This window comes from Poecilia latipinna, unplaced genomic scaffold (genome assembly GCF_001443285.1).
Source record: "Poecilia latipinna isolate Pla-1442-1.1 unplaced genomic scaffold, P_latipinna-1.0 Scaffold967, whole genome shotgun sequence".
NCBI lineage: Eukaryota > Metazoa > Chordata > Actinopteri > Cyprinodontiformes > Poeciliidae > Poecilia > Poecilia latipinna.
This window is the reverse complement of record NW_015113583.1, coordinates 320,828-337,812: the sequence shown is the minus strand read 5'-3', so window position 1 is coordinate 337,812 and position 16,985 is coordinate 320,828. Positions and strand designations below refer to the sequence as shown.

The following is a 16,985-nucleotide window of genomic DNA, read 5'->3' as shown; positions in this document are numbered from 1 at the left end:
GTATGGCGTTCTGTTCACTTGTTTCACCAGCCGTGCAGTACATCTGGAAATTGCACACACCCTCGATACAGATTCCTGTATAAACGCAGTCCGCAGGTTCATCTGTAGAAGAGGCCCAGTTTCCACCATCAGATCTGATAATGCCACAACCATGATAAAATTCAAAATGCCTTTGTGCAGGATGGCATCAAATGGAACTTTAACATCCCAGCAGCCTCTCACCAAGGTGGAGTTTGGGAGCGCCTAATTCGTTCCATAAAAGGTATTTTAGTCTCTGTTCTTAAAGAACAAGTTTTAGATGATGAAGGACTTCAAACAATCTTTTGTGAAGTTGAAGCCATATTAAATGACAGACCCATTACCAAAGTTTCAGATGACTCAAATGATCTTGAGGCACTCACACCCAACCATTTGTTGTTGCTGAAAAACAAACCAGTTTTGCCACCAGGACTGTTCAACCAAAGGGACCTTTATGTCAGGCAAAGGTAGAAACAGGTGCAATACATGGCAGAGCTGTTTTGGAAAAGATGGCTTTCTGAGTACTTACCTCTGATGCAGGAAAGACAGAAATGGACAAGAACTAAAAGATGTCTCATTCCTGGAGATGTTGTCTTAATTGCAGACTCTACAGCTCCGAGAGGATCATGGATGATGGCCAAAGTCTTGAGTGTAAACCAGGATGCCAAAGGCTTGGTGCGTTCTGTGCAACTACAAAGACCAGTGTCTTGGAAAGACCTGTGACCAAACTTCTTTTGCTACTGGAAGCATCACCCTGAAGAACCAAGAGCACGTTTGAGAGAATAGCTCCTTTTCCTTGTCAAAGTAATTGTGACATTATTCACAATTAGGGGCCGGAGTGTTGGAGCTATTTATTGTTTATATTCTTTATCCATTTGAATTTTGTTTGTTCTTAAATGTATATTTTTGTATTATTTACAGAACTTATTTGTAAGTTAATAATTGTTGATTTCATTTATTTTTTGTTTTATTATTTTTCTTATTGATATTTTTTAAGTAAACAGGAAGTGAGGAGGGTTGGTCCAATTTCTATAAGTGTAGGGGCCTGGTAAAGGACCAGCAGGCATTTGGGTTAGGGGCCTATGGTTTTTACCAGTGCAAGGAGGTAGCAGAGAAAACAAAAGGAAGTTTGAACTCTGTAATTGTTTGTTTTGCAAAGATGTCAAAATAAATCATGAACAACAAGTTACAAGTTGGATCCTGAACCTTCTTTGCCTGCGTTAAAATACTTGACCCCAGTGTCTCAGTGGCTTATTGGAACTTTGTTGGATGTTTGGTTTGACAAACAATCGCCACTACATCAGGTTTGTGTGAAAACAAACCCTCCCGACAGGGTAAAGGTGTGAAAACTAACCAACCAAACTTAGATTCTTAAGTCAAATATGTGTATCCATTGTAAAGATTACTAAGAAGGTAGCAATAAAAACATCGCAGTGATGACAAAACCAACTCCTCAAATGACCCACCCACTCCCTGACTGCTCCTGACAATGACCGACGGAAACGGCCTTCATCACCCCCACCGCCCATGGATGACCTCAGTGACCCTGCCATCAGGCTCATAAGTCTTCCTCAAGAAATGCTGCAGGTATTTTACTTAAGAGGACTTGTGTTTTTGAAAAGTGATGATTTCAGAGTCGTTAAAGGGTTTGACCTTGAACCTGCTCCAGTCTTGTCTTTCTGTCCTGTTGCAGGAATCCTCTTGGGTCATCTTGTTTTTCGTCTCTGATTTCGCCCTTCATCGCCCCCCATGGGCCAACAGGAGAAAACGATTTCAGCTTAGCCGTTTTTTTTTTTTTTTCCTTGTTTGTTTTTCCTACCAAAAACTGGATAAGTCTTCAGTCTGGTACTCTGGCCTCATCTAGGAATTGTTTTTATTTTTTTCTTTTCTTTTTACTGGGAAATTTTGTTTAGAGACTTCATAATTAATTTTGTTTTATTTATTTTAGATATTTAAAATGTCTTCCAATGTCAGTGTTAAATGTTAAAATTTAATGTTTATTGAGTTTTGAGAATGTGTTTTTGCATCATTGTAGCATTACCATGGTAACTGGTTTATTGTGATCTGTCTGTATTGATGCTGCTTTTTGTCATTTTCTGTTTCCACTACATTAATTATTTCAACTGTTTTTGTTTTCTCAGTTATTTTTCTCTCTATAGATTCTACGCTTGGTCTGGTGTTCTGATTGGCTGTGGTTTCTTCCTGGAAAAGGGCATTGGCTGACATGATGCTGCCATCACCCAACCGTTCTCCCTCTCCGCTTCATTTCCACAAACATGGAAAGTTCTCCTGATCAGTTTGACCTGTTGTTGTGTCTCTGCTCCGTCTTCTCTCAGCTCCAGTCGGTCGTGGCAGATGGCTGCTGGTACTGGGCCCGGTTCTGGTTCTGCTGGAGGTTTCTTCCTGGTAGGGGGGAGTTCTTCCCCTCCACTGTCGCTACATGCATGCAGTGATTGAGGGACTGCTGTAAAGTCAACAACTCAACATAAGTGATTTGCTGTCGCCTCCTGCTGGTCAGCAGGAGTGAATGCTGTAAGTAATGACTCCATACAATCTGCTGGGTTTCGCTTGGAACAAACTTTTTAAGCTATTTTCATAGTCAACTGAGCTTATTGTACTAGCAATTGGAGTACATGTGATTTAACTAAAATTATTTCAAAGTGCATTGAGACAACATTTGTTGTGAATTGGCAATATATAAAATTTAACTTTCAAACTAACAAATGAGTCCCCCAAATAAACAATATAAAAAAACAAACAAAACCCCAACAACCAATATAAAATAGTTCTAAACCCCAAAAGTAGATGCCAAAATAGTCAAAACCCCAAAAGTAGATGCCAAAATAGTCAAAACCCCAAAAGTAGATGCCAAAATAGTCAAAACCCCAAAAGTAGATGCCAAAAGGTTCAACGCTTATAATTATAACATTAATTCACAAAAATGTTGTCGAGGCATTTTACGAAAAGTCATTTCAATTTAGTTGGATTACTATTGATCCAAGTTATCAATTCATTAGGTTCAGTTAATTATAAAGTAGTTTAAAAAGTTTTTATCAAGCGAAACCCAGCAGATTATATGGAGTCATTACTTGCAGCATTCACTCCTCCTGACCAGCAGGGGGCGAAAGCAAATCACTTATGTTGAGTTGTTGACTTTACAGCAGTCCCTCATCCACAGCATGCATGTAGCGACAGTGGAGAGGAAGAACTCCCCCTACCAGGAAGAAACCTCCAGCAGAACCAGAACCGGGCCCAGTACCAGCAGCCATCTGCCACGACCGACTGGAGTTGAGAGAAGACGGAGCAGAGACACAACAGGTCAAACTGATCAGGAGAACTTTCTATGTTTGTGGAAATGAAGCGGAGAGGGAGAACGGTTGGGTGATGGCAGCATCATGTCAGTCAATGCCCTTTTCCAGGAAGCAACCACAGCTAGTCAACGCCAGACCAAGTGTAGCTTCTGTGGAGAGAAAAACGATTAAGAAAGTTTCTAACCAAACTTCTTATTTAGTTGGAAACACCAGAGCGCCACCTTCTGGCCTCTCTCCAGATCAGTTCAGGTCAGAGAAGGAACTGCTGCTGGCTTTGTTTTTCCCCTCCGTGGGCTGCCACCTTATCGTGGTGGAGGGGTTTGAGTGTCCCAGTGATCCTAGGAGCCGTCAGAGGCTTCATGACTCTATTTGGGTCAGGTCTGCCAGGGCAAACGGGTCTTGGGTGAGGGATCGGACCAAGAGCAGCCCGAAGATTGCTTAGAAATATAAACACAGTGTTCCTGTTTAGAGATGGTGATATAGACGGGGTTCCCGCTTACAACCTGAGCGATAGAAGTCAGTTTCTCCTAATGTTTTATCAGCCTGGTGGGCCACCAGGCTTTATTTGGCCCCCACCAGGCTATGGTTTATTTTAAATGAGGATTTTTCTACGTCAGTGACTGTAAAGACAGATTGACCTAAACATTTATAGTTGAGGCATTGATCTGACTGAGGAGATGTGAACCCATCGGTTGCCCATTTGCTTCACACGCTGTTATTTCTGAGTTTGATGCCTTCTCCTGCTCCTCCGTCTTTCTGTAACTTGACATGTTTTAACCCAAACAAAGCAGACCGCTGATGGACGACCCCAGCAGTTCTTCCACCGGGCTCAGCAGGTTTTCTGGAGGAAACCGTGGAAGCTTTCCCAGGTGATGCTTCCTGATTGTTCTCTATTTTGACTTGAAACTTTCTTACAATCTTCCCTAAGGAATGCCGCTGGTATTTTGCTGTTTAATATTTAAAAGTGAGTTTTTGAAAAGTGGTTTCATTCTGAGTTAAAGGGTTTGACCTGGAACCTGCACCTGTCCTGTTGTCGCCTTCCCGTCCTAAATTTCCATTTGCATGATTTTTTTGTTTCTACCAAAAACTGGATGACTAAAGTCTGGTGTTTTGTAGACAAATTTCTTCTTTAAACAGAGGTTTTGTTGAGACCATAGACTTCATAATTCCTTGTATTTCGTAGTTTCTGTTTTAGATATTTTCCAGTTCCAGTGTTAAATGTTCATTAGAATTTAAAGTTTGAGAATGAAGAGGATTCTTCCCTTCGGTCCTCCTCTCAGCAGCTTCTTTCTTCCCAGTTGGGTTTTTAAAGTTTGATCTTTGAGAAAATGTTCTTGCATTATGCCATACCCACTGTACGAGCTGAAATCCCTCCATCCATCCTGGTTCCCTTCCATTCCTGGAAATTACAGAACCATTTTGATTTCTTTACAGGGACGTTCTCACAATCTGTTAAAATAAAAATGAATAAAACCAGAAAATTCTTGGAGTTTCTTTGAATGTGGAGATTTGACATGAAGATTCCTTTGAGATGACAGAAAAAGAGACAATATCAAACATTGGGGAAAATGTTATCCCCAATGTTTACAATTGTCCAGGATGTTAAGCGTTGTCCCTAATTCTTGGTTATGTACACGATTTTTTTCTCTGTCCTACAGATTGCTTGTTTTTAAAGACCTGTTTGAAATAAATGAAATATTTGTTAGTTTGAGTAACCTAGCAGCACTTGCAGAGTAATGCTGCTATAATTGTGTGCTAGAAGTGAGCCAAGGTGGAATAATTTGTCAGGTTGTAAATATTCAGTTTGAAGCGGATCAAAGATAATTCAGTGGAACTGTTAATTAATGGAAATGCTCATTGTTTCTCGTCTCGTCCTCAAAGAAAAGCCACAGATTCATTGCTTGGTGTGCTAGAGCATGTTGACTCTATTTAGCATTATGTGAGATATTGAAGCTGCTTAATAGGGGTGTAGTATTACCGTATATATATCCTATCATTTCAGTGGCCTGCTCTGTTCAGTGGCTGCGCTGCATTTGATAACAGACATGCAACGATTAATGCGCTAAAAAGTTTGATCTGTATTTGCAGTGTTTAATTTCAATAAAAACTTGTTTCCCCTGTCTGATACTGTTTTATTCTTACAAACGTCTCTGTATTTAAAATATTTTCTAAGAGGATTAGCGTATACAACTGCGATAACTTTTCATTTTTAAACTGATAGAATAATCTGAAGGAAGTGATATGTTTGTAGTTTTGACGTGTAAATTGTTCCAGTGATATGCTGAGGATAACTCGTAAGCTTCGGTCTCATCGCTCAAAAATGTTATCCAATGATGATATTTAACATTAACACAACGCGCTTTAGTTTTCTGTTTCTACGTGACGGTAGAAGGTTTAGACGGCTAGCACCGACAGATAGACATCTATCAGTGCTACGGTAGGAAAATCTGATGAGGTAGCACAGACAGTCAGAACACCGCCTCAGTTTACCTGTCAGTGATCACGTGGTTTGAGCTAATCAGCTGACTGCCGAGGGAGGAGGAAGAGGAAAAAGAGAAGATGGAAGGGAACAGAGACGAAGCCGAGAAATGTATCAAAATCGCCACGAAAGCCCTGGAAGCAGGAGACAAAGATAAAGCCTTGAAGTTTCTCAACAAAGCGGAGAAACTGTACCCGACCGACAGAGCTAAAGGTGAGGCCAGGTTAGCCGGGGAGGAGGCTAGCTTAGCTCCTTCCGCCGTGTAAATCTACCTGCCGTTAGCATGTAGCTAATGTTCTCTATCGCCATTCGCGGTGAGAACTCCCTCTGGATGGACTATAATTACCAAACATCCGTTTGGGTTCATTAACTGATCGTTATCAAATTGACCAGAATCATAAAAGTAACTAAGATCCCAGTTAGCCAGTAGCTGAGCTTTTGGCCTAACCTAGCATAGCTAGTGCTCAATTTAAAGGGAAACAGTCATTTTAAACTGTTAAGTTTTAATTCACTTTCCATCTTTAATATCTGTCATGCAGAAGAGGATTAGGTCACTGAAAACGGAGATTCTGACTGTAATCTCAGACAGAAATCTCAAAACTGACTTTTTTCTTGCTGGTTCTGACTTGATGGAGGAAACATTTTTACCTCTCTATTCTTTATTGGGGACTTTCCCCCCCTTAAATTAACTGACTTCTCCCATATTCATTTTGACTTCTTTTCTATTAATTTTTACTTTATATTTAATTTTCCTTTGGGATCAGTAAAATATATTTTTTAATGGATTTGTATTTGCATAAATGTACTTTTTTCACTTAAGATTTTTTCAATTAATTTTGACTTTAAATAAAAAAAAACTGACATTTTTTTCTTATTAGTTTGGACATTTTCCTATTAATCCCGATTTTTCTTTCCTGTTGACGCTGATTTTTATTCGCTGCCTAAATTGTGAATTTTTCCTGATTGTTCTGACTTTGTTCCTTATTAATTCAGATTTATATTCTCAGAATTGAGAGAAAAAAGTTTCGTTTTTCCTGTGGCTCTAATCCTCTTCAGCTCTGGTTAGTTTCACAGCAATAACCTAATTATTTTTTATTTACCAATCAATCCATCAGGTCAGAGGCTAAAGTCTGTTGGCTTATTAAAATGGGTTTGGATCTAATTTCACTTTCAGATACATTGGGGTCATAGTGCAGAACCAGCAGGTTTGGTAGCATACTAGCGGTTAGCTTTAGCCAGGAAGGAGGCCAATCCTTTAATTGAATGATTGGTCCACTGAGCTTTGGTAATCTGGGACACATGGCAGGAAAGTCGGCAGGCTACCGCAGGTAAACACAGACTAACACGTCCAGGTGGATCAAATGTCTGCATGACAACATGCTACACTAATAATCTGTTACTGTAACATGTTGCTATGCTGTCGTTTATCTTGCATAGACAGACTGGAAGATTTTACAGGTTTAGATGAGAGAAGAACAAAAAGAAAGTTTGAATGTTTCCGTTTCCAGGAGGAATTAAAGAAAAAAAACAAAGTATTGTAATGCATCCATCCATCCATTTTGTTGCATTGCCCCAAACTTGACAATTTGTTTCACTTTATTTTATTTACCAGTTCCTCTTTATTGTAATAAAACATTCCAGTAAAACAGAAACTGATCTTATTAATTAAAAACTTGAAGATTTTGCTGTTTCTGCAACTCGGTGGATTAAAAAGTATTTACACCCTTCCTGTTCTCCTGTTTTATCTTATTTTTGCATATGTTTAAATGAAAGTGTTTATTATTAAAGGAGAAAAAACCCAACCTGTTCCTGTGTGAAAAAGTTATGTCCAGTTTTAACTCTTCCATTAAATCTGTATCAACATTTGATCATTTTGAAGCTCTGCGCCTCACTCAATGCTTCGTTTCATTTTATTTCACCCGTATTCTTCCCGTTTCTGGTTTTCTCCAGCTCTGTTGGACTCGTTAACGAGGAATGGGAGCTCGGCGGGTAACGGCGCGTTTCGCCGGCAGCCCAGAGATCACTCGGAAACGTCGCAGGCAGGAGGACAGAGTCAGGAACCGGCAGGAGGCGACTCCAAAAGCTTCACAGAAGAGCAGGTGGAGGGGGTCCGCAGGTGAGACGGGAGGATCAGCGCAGAAACGCTTTTAATATGAAACTTGAACCCCGCCTGTGTGGTGTGAGTGTGTGTAGCTGTTGCCATGGGAACCAGTTTATCTTTGACTCTTCCCATGAGGCGGCGCTGAGAGACGCTAACGGTGGAAACCAGATAACTGAAATGAACATTAAAATAACAGTGATGGATGGATTACACCATGTTTCATTATATAATCCAACATTTGTTCTGTAAAGTTCCACTGGAAGATTTAATAAATCTGTTTTAAGAAGAAAAAACAAAAAGGTGCGTAAGCTGCTGAAGCATCTTCTGATTCAGCTTCAGGATCCATCATTTACCCGGATCCTGATTTTATAAAACTCAAACGCTCTGTCTGGAAAAAAGCGTCTCCAAATTAATGAGATTATCCACAGACTTCTGGTGGAAACATAGAACGGCCGATCCTGAACTTTAACTTTCTCCTGAGTCTTCAACATCAACAAGATGAGTCAAGATTATTTAGAGGACAACTTAATATGAAAATAAAGTCAATATAATACAAGCATAGAGTTAAGATAGTCCATAATCTAAAAATAAACTCCAAATTTTACAAATATATAAATATAGACTTAAAATATGAAAATAAAGTCAAAATATGAAACCAGTCATTACAATAAAGTCATAATATCACGAGAATAAATTTGTAGCAATGCCAGGATAATGTAATAATGTAAGAATAAAGTCATACAGCAAAGTCAGAATAATACAAAAATAGTCATTATGTGAACAAAGTCGTAATAAAGCCAGAGTAAAGACACCGTTGGTGTAGCTTGTTGTTTTTCTGTTTCTTATCTGTGTTTGACGACCACCAGCTGTTCTCTGCTGCAGCACATGAACCTGTTTTCAGAAAATAACCAATCAAGGCCGAGTTCTGCAGATGATCACAGAGGTTTAAACGTTTGGATCTTTCTCTCCATGTTTCTGTCCTGCAGAATAAAGCGTTGTAAGGATTATTACGAAGTTCTGGGTGTGAACAAAGAAGCCGGAGACGACGACCTGAAGAAGGCGTACAGGAAGCTCGCTCTCAAGTTCCACCCAGACAAAAACCACGCGCCAGGAGCAACGGAGGCCTTTAAAAGTAACTCACTCCAGACGCGCTGGAGAAACTGTTTCATTTGTTTCCTACATGCAGATCAGCTTTTGTCTACTTTAATACACATTGTTATAACGCTTCGTTGGAAAATTGGAGCAAAATTATGCATTTTTAATTTAACGTTTCACTGATAAATGGATTCATAATAAAATTGTAAAGTGAAACTTAAATGATATAGATTTATAAACACATTTTATGTGTTTAGTTTTTTTTAAATTTCTGTCATTATGACTTGGAAGCAATAAAAACCCAAAATTTTGATTCTGAGAAAACTGCAATGTTACATCAGGTCAATAAAACGTTACTTTTAACATAGAAATGTTAAAGGGACAACTGTTGAGCTTTAGCCATATGGAAAGTTAAGTGGAAGGATAAACTGAACACCTGATCTTCATTTCACAACTGATAGAAGAATAAATCTGTTCTTTTTTCTTCCTGGTGACCAGGTAGTGTCACAACCTGTAACCTGCTGGATATACGCTGCTTTCCTCCCTTCAGAGATTGGGAATGCGTATGCGGTTCTGAGTAATCCGGCGAAGCGGCGGCAGTACGACGTGACGGGTGGGGAGGAGCCCAGCAGCCCGAGCCAATCCCACGGCGGCGGCTTCGACTTCCACCGCGGCTTTGAAGCCGACGTCACGCCTGAAGACCTCTTCAACATGTTCTTCGGCGGCGGCTTCCCGTCCTGTAAGAGAACAGTCCATGAACGCACCGTTGGTCTCATCGTTGCTACGGAAACACAATTCACCAACATTAGCCTCTTAATGCCTGAATTTATATCCAGTTTTACAAAAACAATCTAATACTTGTTTTTTTTATTGGACATTAATTTGAACATTGCACCCACCATTAAATTTAATTTGGGTTTGATGCTAATTAGATCCACTGGGCGTTTAAGGAATGAAACTCTTTTCAATCTGATTGTGTTGATTATTTTACTGATGCTGCTTTTGTTCAAACAAGACTTTGAAACTGAGTGAAAATTTAAGCAACTGTTGTTTGTTTTTAATAATTACAGTGTTTCTAATACAGATAAATACCACAAAGTGTTCCCTTTACTGAACCATCCTATAAGCTTTTATCCCCTGTTCCACTATAAAAAGTGTATGATGATGATAATTCATCAACATTTATCTATTATTTCTTATCCTCTACAGTAATCTTCTGATTCCAAGTTGCATAGTCAAAAATAAATGTGGTAATTACAAAGTAAACGTTTTTTTTAAGTTATATTTGATAAATGACTTTAATAGCACCCCAGGATAACACAATAACACATAATTCTGCCTGTTTAACATCAGATATTGCATCGGCCCAGATTTCCATATCGGTGCATCCCTGATTACCAATCTAGGAACAAATCTTTTGTTTCCCTCATGATTTCTGTCAGGATGGTTGTTAGATATTTTATGCTAACATAGAGAGCTGCTGTTGTCTGGACAACATGGCGGCCGGTTTCTGACCCCAGCTGTGATGTTCTGTCTGCAGCCAGCGCCCACACGTTCACCAACGGCAGGACGAGCTACAGCCATCACAATGACTTCCGCCAGGAGAGGACCGAGGAGCGAGGAGATGTACGCCGACTCATTTCAGATTGGTTTCGGTCTCAGGATCGCCTCCATCTTACAGACGTCGTCTGTTTCCCTGCAGGGCGGCTTCTCGATGTTCATCCAGCTGATGCCCATCGTGGTTCTGATTTTAGTGTCGATTCTGAGCCAGATGATGGTTTCCCCTCCGCCGTACAGCCTCTACTCCAGACCGTATGTCTGCACGCAGCTGGGTTTCTAATCTAACTTTTAAAATGTCACAGAAAAGAAGATGGGAATGTTTCTGTCTACTGGGAGCGAACCAGTTAGGCTAAAACGTGTAATTTCATCAGATGCTACGCATGGCTGTAATAAACAGAAACTAAGCTGGTACAGAAGCTGGAGCGGGCCATATGGACTTAGTTTCATTACGATATTTTGTGCCACTATTGAGATAATGATAAATAAGAACTGAAACACAAATACTCCGTCATGAAAACTAATTTTGCTGGACGATAAATTGTCCCAATAATATTGTTTATTTCAATTCGACACAAAGTTGAGTTGAAATAATCATTCTGTATATTTTTTATTTCAAATATTTTGTTTGAAATTATGAAATAATTTATTTTGTATGTTCCAGTAAAATATAATTTTCTGTGTAACAAATACACAAAATACAATTATTTTGCATATTTCTAAAATAAATAAAACTTATTTTGAAAATTAAATTTTACAAAATATAATTTTGAGAAATTATAGTACATTTAAATATAGAAATTATATTATTTTTATTATTACTAGTAGTTTCATTGTTTTTATAAAAACTGAAGGAATTTGATACAATGTGAAACCTTTAAAATTGTTTTAAGTAAATGTTAGATTTGTCTACATCATCTTTTCCTATTGTCAGTTGCATAATTTAAACAAAATCTCCAAACCGCTTCAATAGAAAAATTGGTTTCTGAATTAAAAATAGTTTCTGAATTAAATCGTGACCCTAAAAGTGATAATCGACTCACTTGACTCCGACAGATTTGCATCTCTATTGTCTGGTAAAAAAAATATGCTTTGTGCAAACATCTAAACATATCGTAGTGTTTTAATTAATGGAGTTTTATAAGTTAAACTAAATATTTTTGTGTTGTCCTCCATCTTGTTCCAGGTCGACGGGTCAGACCGTGAAGAGGCAGACGGACAACCTGCGTGTCGATTACTACGTCACCCGGGATTTCAAATCGGAGTTTAAAGGCTCGGCTCTGCAGCAAATAGAGAAAAACGTAGAAGACGACTATGTGACGAACGTCAGGAACACCTGCTGGAAGGAGAGACAGACGAGTCAGTAACCGGCACTTTGTCCTCCAACGTCTCCTTTGTTCTCGCCATCTTAACGCTGTTTTCTCGTGCAGAAACGGACCTGCTTTACGCGGCGAAGGTCTACAGAGACGACCGCATGCGGAAGAAGGCGGAGCTTATGACGATGGAGAACTGCAAGGAGCTGGACAGACTAAACAACCTGTTCCGAGGCGGATGAGATTGTAGAAAATATGAATATATGAATACGTTTGTTTTTTTTTAAAACAGAGAGGCTTTACGATAGGAGCAAAAGATTATTAAATTATTTAAGGTTAAAAGCGTCTTATTCTTTGCGAACGGCTCTTCCTCCTCATTCCAGCCTGATCCCAGGAATCGCCTTGTTGCATCGTAACGAACCGGACTGCACACTGACCGATACTCCAGACTGATTTTTATTGAGCCAGAAGAACCCGGACGTCTGGTTGTAGATTTAACGGTGAGATTTCTGCGTCGTTTTTGAGACGATCTTCACTGACATCCATATCGTGAAGGAGCAGCAGAATCTGGATGTTTTTTTTTTTTTTTTTGTCGAGAAAATTTGAGTTGTTTGATTTTCTTCTGCAAAATTGAATTCAGGTTGAAAGTGGGAATTGGCACACAACACCTTCATCCATTAATGGTTGTACACTTTCATTTCTGAATGTTTAAAAGTTTTGGCACTTAAGTAACTCTAGAAGAAACTAATTTTCTCTTCAGTGCTGGCCTGATCATTTAAATAAAGTCAAACTGGTACTGTAGTCTGGATTTAAAGTGTTTCTCTGCTTCTATATCTGTGTTGATTTTCCTGGAGTTTGATAAGAAGTGATGTTTTTTCCTGCAAATGATTGGATTCCTCGAGGTTAATAAGGATACGAAGAAGCATTTTTATAAAGCTATGTTTATCAGTGGGATTAAAGTCAAATTTCTGATTTTCTCAAAAGCTAAAACCAATTAGTCTGAATTTATTTTCAATGTGACATCCGTCCAGCAGGGGGTGCTGTAGCACACTTTTTACACAGAGAAACAATATTTTACCTGAAATATTAAATTTTGCAGGCGGAGGCAGCTGAGAGAAAATGTTTTGATTAAATATATTAAAGTTATAAACCTGCATTTTAATGCTAACGCTTGCTTCTTTTCCTTTTCTATATGGAAGAGGATTAGAGCTCTGGGATGGATGAGAAGTTTATTTTTTTTTCTTTTTTTTTTTTTTTTTCCAAATTTCTAGCTTTAATCTGACAATTTAGAATTTTTATAATGAATTCTAATTTCAGAATTCCAGCATATTTTCTCTAAGAATTCTGACTTTTTTCTTCTAATTTTCGTCTTCAGAGTTTGACTAATTTCAGAATCCCGACTTATTTTCCTCGGACTTCTGAGATATAAATCCCTAATCATCTTCCATACTTTGATCGTTAAGCGTCAGGATTTTTGCGCCGCTGTGAACTTTGGGTAATGTAGTTAGTGAATAACAACCATCAACAAATAACCGCTTTTAAACACAGTTACTGTTAAAAACGTTACTCTGATGCAAGACGGAAACTTCTCTGTGACGACTCCCAAAGTGACGACATTGTTTGTCCAGGATCACGTGACATTGGATACCCGGAAGTAATGTCACAACTGATAAATGTCTGATCGCTGGTTTGTTTTTAGCTAAAACATGTCGGACCAGAGCTGAACCGTGACATGACAGTCGGAGCGGGAGGTCAGGCAGAACTTCAGCTGACATGATGGGTCCAGGTACGTTTCTGTCCGTCCCGGTCCTGCTGCTCGGTCTGCTCTGCTGCTGCTGCGGACGTTTCCCAGATGTTTCTGCCTGTGAGAAAGAACCGGAGACCCCGGACTGGAGGATGACTCTGAGAACCATCCGAAACGGGATTCACAAGATCGACACGTACCTGAACGCAGCGCTGGACCTGTTCGGCGGAGATGACGGACTCTGTCGGTACAGATGCAGCGACGGTGAGTTTGAGGACTTCACGGCCATTTTTCTTTGGTTTCATGCCAGTGTTAAACCAGTTACGAGTGCTTCTGTTTAAAAGAGTTCAAAAAACATAAAATTATCAGTGAGCTGAAACCCGGATTTTCCGTTGGCTAAAGCCAGCGGTGTCCAAAGCCTGGTCGGGGAGCCATTTGCCACCCTTGGAATCATTTTGTGTGAACCTGGACATTTTTTTTTTATTAAGGCAAACATCTGAGATGTTTTTTTTTTTCTACGATTATGATTTAAAGTCATTGTAAAAAGAAAAAAATGAGTACATTTTTGCCAGAAATCTCAGAAATGTTGATATTAATCTCAGACATTTTGTAGAAAACACATGGAAACTTCTGAGCTACAAAAGACAAAAATTGGTGAGAAACTCTGAAATTTTTAGTTTAATCCCAGAAATGTTTTAGAAAAAACAAGGACATTTCTAAACTTCAAAAGTCAAAATTTGCTAGGAAAAAAAAGAAAATTTTCTATTTTTGAAACTCAGATTTTAATTATTTTTCTAGAAAGGTTTTGAGACTAATCTCAAATTTCTGAGTTTTTTGTTGGAAATGTATTCCTTTTTTTCTTCTAACCATAATGAAAATGTGCTATATAAATAAAATTACCTTACCTTACCATAATTGCCGTTTTACAATGCTGTATTTTTTGGATATAAAATAATTTTAACTTTTCTACTTTACCTTAAAATATTGCATGTATGATTTTTGAAAATGTATATAAAAAATATTTAATAAAATTATTTAGCAATTTTAATTGGGCAAAGATTATGCAGATCTGTGAATAATTTCAATTTGCCAATAAAAGTCTGGACACCTCAGGGTTAAAGATAGAAAACAGCAAAATAATTTTGTAGATCAAAGGTGTCAGTCAGGACAAGGAAACAAAAAATAATCCACATTATTCTTTACCATGGTATAAAGACAGTGATTACTATTTGAACAAATTCTGTCAAGCCAGACAAATATTGAAAAGTGAATTTATTCCAGTGTCTCATTTCAACGCAGCAGCTTTTTTCCTTCTGTGTGTCAGGATTCAAGCCGACGCCTCGTCCCGGCTACAGACACCCCCCACCCAACGGATGCGGCTCCCCGCTTTTTGGATTTCATGTAATCTGCTTCAAATACGCTTAGTTTTCCTGTGAGTCCAGCAAACCCAGTGACTGTGCTGTCGTTTCCAGTTCGACCTGGGAATCCCGTCCATGACCAAATGCTGCAACCAGCACGACCGCTGCTACGACAGCTGCGGCCACCTGAAGCATGACTGTGACGATCAGTTCCAGGACTGCCTGGAGACCATCTGCAGGAACGTGCAAAGGACTCTGGGATTGGCCCAGACGGTCCAGGGTAAGATGTCGGCCTGGAGGTCGCCTTCTGCTGCCATCAGAAAACTTAAAGCTGCAGTTTGTAACTTTTATAAAAATGTGTTTGTTTTTACATATTTGTTAAAACAGTTACCATCTTGTGACTGTGAAAACATTTCACATTCTGTGAAAACATTGATCTCTTCCACCTGTTCCTTGAGCTATTGCTGTCTGAAGAAATGCACTGCTCCCTCCAAGCAAATCAGAGCCAGGAGGCGGGTCTTATCGCTGTCAATAATCCTCAAGTACTTACTACAAAATGTGCTAATGGCAAAGAAACAACTTACAGTTCAGGAAAAGTATTTCTGAACTGTCAGTGCTAACAGGATCTGCTGTGGGTGATTGTCAGCGCTAAGACCCGCCTCCTGGCACTGATTTGTTTCTAGTTAGCACTGAGAGAAGGCAGAGGAGACTGATTATTTTTCATAGATTTGTTTCATAACTTGTTTTATGATATGGTGATGGTTTCAACAAATATGTAAAAAAAAAAGATGTATTTGTTTTTGTAATTTACATCTCTGATCATGTTGAATTTTTAGTTCATATCACAATTAAGGAGCATGTTTTTGTCTTTTTTTAAAATCACATCTTTTTTTTAGTCTCATAATTATTTTTCTTGAAAATTTCAGATAATCCAGTTGTTTATAACATCTGTAGAAACTTTATAATAAACTTTCAAACTATTTCTTGTTGCCATAGGACTGAAAGCTGCAGGTTAGTTTTAACTCTTGCAATATTGATTGTGGCCACTAGATGGAGCCAAAACTTTATTTTAAATGTCATCAGGTTCTTATGAGCTGAAATTCAGATCTAACAGCCAGATATTTTTTTTGTTGTTAAAAAATATTTCAAACTATTCAAGGAAGTATTAAATTATTTAATACACTTATCCTGAATTTTCTGCTGATCCTTCTGCTGTTTTTCTGCAGCGTGCGAGTCAGCAGTCAAGCTCCTCTTCGACGCCGTCATGCACCTGGGCTGCAAGCCGTTCCTGGACAGCCAGCGGGAGGCCTGCGTGTGCCAGTACGAGGTGAAGAAGGAGCTCTGACGCCTCTGCAGAAGAACACAGACTCTGAAATCCGATGCCGGATAAATAAACTTTTCTGAAAATGTGTAGATTTTTCTCAGGGATGTAGCCTCTTTGGCTAAAACTAAACACTGCAATGCAAAGTGAATGTAAAATAAAAAATAGTTTCTTTTAGGTGGTAGCTAATATTTGTCCCTTTGCAATCCACTATTTATATATCTATTGTTGTAAAGCCAGAGGTTTCTGTGGTGAAATTAAAACTGGTTTCATTCATGTTTTGACTGGACACTACATTTTAACAAACAGTAAAAAGGGTTTTACAGGGTTCAAAGGTCAGCAATAAAGCACACACCAATTTTCTGCAATGTCTCGTAACAAACAGTGTCGCTTTTCATTCTGGATTATTCTCGCATGTTGCATCGTTCTTGTAATCTCTGTGAATTTACCATGGGGTCAATGCTCAAATGAATTAGAAACACTGATAGGTGGGTGGTATTGTAAGACATTTAAGACAAAAAGATACTTTTTTCAGATTTTTTTTCTTGATTTTGAACAAAATAGCAAATGAGCAGAAAATCAAAGATTAATTAGGAAAAACATATAGAAATCAGCCAAAGGCTCACTTAACATTAAATAAATATTGTCCTGTTTTTGTGTTTCATTCTTTTTTGATTACGCTTCTGTG

The 16,985-nt window shown here is 38.7% G+C and overlaps 2 protein-coding genes across 2 annotated transcripts; both read left to right on the top strand.

Annotated features, from left to right (window-relative positions):
- The first annotated feature begins 5,832 nt into the window (after positions 1 to 5,832).
- Positions 5,833 to 12,675, top strand: dnajb14 (DnaJ heat shock protein family (Hsp40) member B14). The gene is made up of 8 exons (XM_015049950.1): positions 5,833 to 6,021; positions 7,759 to 7,924; positions 8,896 to 9,041; positions 9,555 to 9,743; positions 10,545 to 10,630; positions 10,707 to 10,816; positions 11,748 to 11,920; positions 11,992 to 12,675. The coding sequence occupies exons 1-8, from the start codon at positions 5,889 to 5,891 to the stop codon at positions 12,114 to 12,116; spliced, it is 1,128 nt and encodes a 375-aa protein (XP_014905436.1). The 5' UTR covers positions 5,833 to 5,888; the 3' UTR covers positions 12,117 to 12,675.
- Positions 12,676 to 13,323: 648 nt separating this feature from the next.
- On the top strand, positions 13,324 to 16,665 carry pla2g12a (phospholipase A2, group XIIA). The gene is made up of 4 exons (XM_015049959.1): positions 13,324 to 13,882; positions 14,943 to 15,019; positions 15,091 to 15,256; positions 16,203 to 16,665. Exons 1-4 carry the CDS (start codon positions 13,648 to 13,650, stop codon positions 16,319 to 16,321), a joined length of 597 nt encoding a protein of 198 aa, XP_014905445.1. The 5' UTR covers positions 13,324 to 13,647; the 3' UTR covers positions 16,322 to 16,665.
- The last annotated feature ends 320 nt before the right edge of the window (positions 16,666 to 16,985 follow it).